Source organism: Leiobunum rupestre, chromosome 4, assembly GCF_980474605.1.
Source record: "Leiobunum rupestre chromosome 4, qqLeiRupe1.1.hap1, whole genome shotgun sequence".
Taxonomy (NCBI): Eukaryota; Metazoa; Arthropoda; class Arachnida; order Opiliones; family Sclerosomatidae; genus Leiobunum; species Leiobunum rupestre.
Window position 1 is genome coordinate 18603986 of NC_143387.1, and position 3152 is coordinate 18607137.

At 35.2% G+C, this 3152-nt stretch overlaps 1 protein-coding gene across 1 annotated transcript; it reads right to left on the reverse strand.

The window, feature by feature from the left end:
- Nucleotides 1-472: 472 nt before the first annotated feature.
- LOC149946552 (uncharacterized) lies at nt 473-1899 on the reverse strand. The gene is made up of 4 exons (XM_090170811.1): nt 1800-1899; nt 863-1742; nt 535-717; nt 473-479 (listed from the first exon to the last, which is right to left on the reverse strand). Exons 1-4 carry the CDS (start codon nt 1897-1899, stop codon nt 473-475), a joined length of 1170 nt encoding a protein of 389 aa, XP_090026937.1.
- Between the last annotated feature and the right edge of the window lie 1253 nt (nt 1900-3152).

Below are 3152 nucleotides of genomic sequence, written 5' to 3' on the forward strand. Positions count from 1 at the left end.
CAGGCCTGACAGACAGACAGACCCACCCACAGAGAGACACGGTGATTGTATAACCCCTCCGAGGGGACAATCGGAGAGGTAAAAATTAGTTCCTTTCATATTTAAGTCGATTTATTGAGATTTTATGAGTATGTAAAAGTACAACTTGCCTTAAACAGGGTATTAAAAATTAGTTCCTTTCATATTTAAGTCAATTTAGTGAGATATTTTATTTCTGTAAAAATTTAATTTCCCCAAATTTTTTTATAATAATGAATTTTAATTTTAGGGTTTAAGAATATATTAGATATATTTCAAATATGAGTAAGTATGTAAAAGTTCAACTTTCCTTAAAAGATCTCATAGTAAAAATAGATAATTGACTTATTTAGTTTAAAACTAATGAAAATGAGTGAAATCAGTACAAATGTATTTTTGCCTCTTAAGAAATTTATTTTAAAACCTATTAAACACAAATGTATTTTGATCTGGTTTACACTCTAATGAAAAAATTAAAATTAAAATTTACATTAGGTTGTCATGTTTTGAAATTACATCCAATTCTCTTCATCGCCATCGTCGCTAATTGCCAATAACTTGTTAAATTCATCCAAGTCAATTAACGAGTCAGTGGCTTCGTCTTCTTCGTACTTCAATATCGGATTTTGGAAATTGGTTAAAAGTACTACCACGGTCCAAATTTGATTGATCATAGGAGCTAATGTTATAGGAATTGGCCTTTCAAAAATATGAAATCGCTTAATTTTATTCATACGACGTTCCACATGAATCCTAACTTTTGCAATATTTTGACATTCAATTATTTCTTCTTTTGAAAATTAACTTTTCTCCTTTAAAAAGGCGGGTATGTTTAAAAAAAAACTTCACATGTAGTTCTTTTAGCAAATCCTCAATGAGAAACCATTTATGTGCCATAATTGAATCATTTTCGTTAAATTCTAATCCTAAAAAACCACTTTTCCTAGTCAGTTCTTTGTCAGATATGTTACCAGCGTGTAGCGCAGACACAAAAGTGACGTAGCCATTTGGATTTATTCCAATTAAACCTTTGTACGTTTTCGTCAATTTATAGTTGGAATAAGTAGCCGTTTGCAAAACCATAGATTTTGAAACTTCGCATTTTATTTCCGTTGCGTCAATTACGCACCGTGTAGAAGGGTATTTAACTTTAAACACTTCCGGCATGTGTTTATCAATGTCTTTTCGATCTGACCAAATATGCATTTGGCCCAGTTGTATATACATGAAGTTAATCCACGATATGCACGTAGAACTTATCACACTTTCGGAAACACCAAACCGATGTGCCAAATCTTTAACCATAAGACCCAATCTTAACCTCATCATAACTATCAAAAACTGGTCCATAACCGATAATTTCCTAGGGCGTCCAGCTGGAGAGGTGCCATCTTCTTTGGTATTCCTGCCCCTCCATATAATCACATTTTCTCCGTTTGGGCCTGGGTTTAAATAGTCAAATAAATCCATGAGTTTCTTGTACGATGGTAACCCTGTATAGAAACATATATTGTCGTCGTTGTCTTTAATTGATTCGATGCTAAAAGCCATTTTGTTCAACTTATCTCCTAGAAATAAATTCTTTTCTTTTTCTTCTTTAAGTTCTTTTTGGGTCTTCTCAAAATTGTGCTTAAAATGATTGTTCTTAACAACTAAATCATCTACTTGCTTCTTTAGGACTTCTACTTGCTTTTGAAGATCAATTTTTTCAGCTTGAAGGGTTTCTAACGTGGGTTTCAAGGATTATTCGACGTTGTTTATTTCTTCGTTCTCCGTTTGACCTTCTTCCACTACCATTGCTGTAGCTTCTGTGCCCTCAATTGCAGGTGCTTGTTCTTCAAAAGCTTTCCAAGGAAATAAAGATTTTAAAGCTCCATCCATTAGTATCCCTTTTTTATTGGCTACATTTTTTACAGTTGATAATGTAAAAATTCGAAACTTGGAGAAAGAGACTAGTCTAATTTTAGACAAACGAATTTTACTTTTATAGTCATATAGACAGCAACCACAAGCTAATCTCGTGGCGCTACGTTTTTCACGGATTAATCGATGGGTATAGTCGGTATTTGAGACACCTACGATGTGAAACGAACAACCGTGCGAATACCGTATTTCAACACTTTCAGGAAGATGTGATACTCTATGACACGCCCTCGATAATTCGAGGGGACATGGGTGTAGAGAATACCATGGTTGCCAGATATATGTTCACCAATCAAGGGTTAAACCGTGGAAGCTTTATCACAGGTTTGAGCGTCCACAATACAAGAATTGAAAGACTTTGGGCAGAAGTCAATAAAGTTTTATCTGCGGAATATCGAAACATTTTTCGTTTTATGCAAGAAGAACAGATCCTTGATGGCACGGATGAAATACATCTTTACACTATGTGTATCTCCCAAGAATTCGAAGGTCATGCGAGACATTCCGAGAAGAATGGAACAACCATTCGCTTAGAGCTGAACGAAATTACTCTCCCCAACAACTGTGGTCAATCGACCGACTAAATACAATTCGACGACAAGAAGAAGATCGAGAGTATTTCTTAAACCCGGAAATGTACGGGGTCGACGATAATTTACCGGATGCTGTCGAAACTGACAACAATATGGTGGTCCCTGAAAGTCTTTTTAGACCACCGCGCCGGAAGCAATTTTACAGGAAATATCCAGAAATATCGATCCACTGACAGATGACGGAAATTTTGGAATAAACCTTTATTTAAATATGTTAACAATACTATATTGCGAATAACTGTATAAAAGTATTTTATATTATCTTACTCTTAGATCAAAAGTAAATAAACTAATTTATCAAACTACCACTCAAAATTGATTGAATAAATCCAAATTGAGAAAATAAACCTAACGTCGAACCCCGTCTTTTGACGAGAGAAATTGTACTAGGGAATGGCAGTGGCGTAGCGAGGATATTTGGCGCCCAGGGCAAAACTCCAAAATTTGCGCACCCCCCTCGGTAGCTTCCATTCCCCCAGTTTTATAACTTGTTTCAAATGAAACCTAGTTATTATCAAGTTTGCCGCACTCCCTCGCCCGGTCAGGTAAATTACGAATAATGGTAAACCGATAATTATTTTATATTGGCTATGGAAAACTGGCCAAGTCTTGTACATA

Bases quoted from the DNA above. Each gene is read 5' to 3' on its own strand.
- LOC149946552 (XM_090170811.1), bottom strand. From the start codon at position 1,899: ATGGATGGAGCTTTAAAATCTTTATTTCCTTGGAAAGCTTTTGAAGAA. The intron at 1,743-1,799 runs GTCAAACGGAGA...AACCCACGTTAG, and splicing joins AGCAATGGTAGTGGAAGAAG to AAACCCTTCAAGCTGAAAAA. The intron at 718-862 runs GTTTTTTTTTAA...TATTTTTGAAAG, and splicing joins CTAAAAGAACTACATGTGAA to GCCAATTCCTATAACATTAG.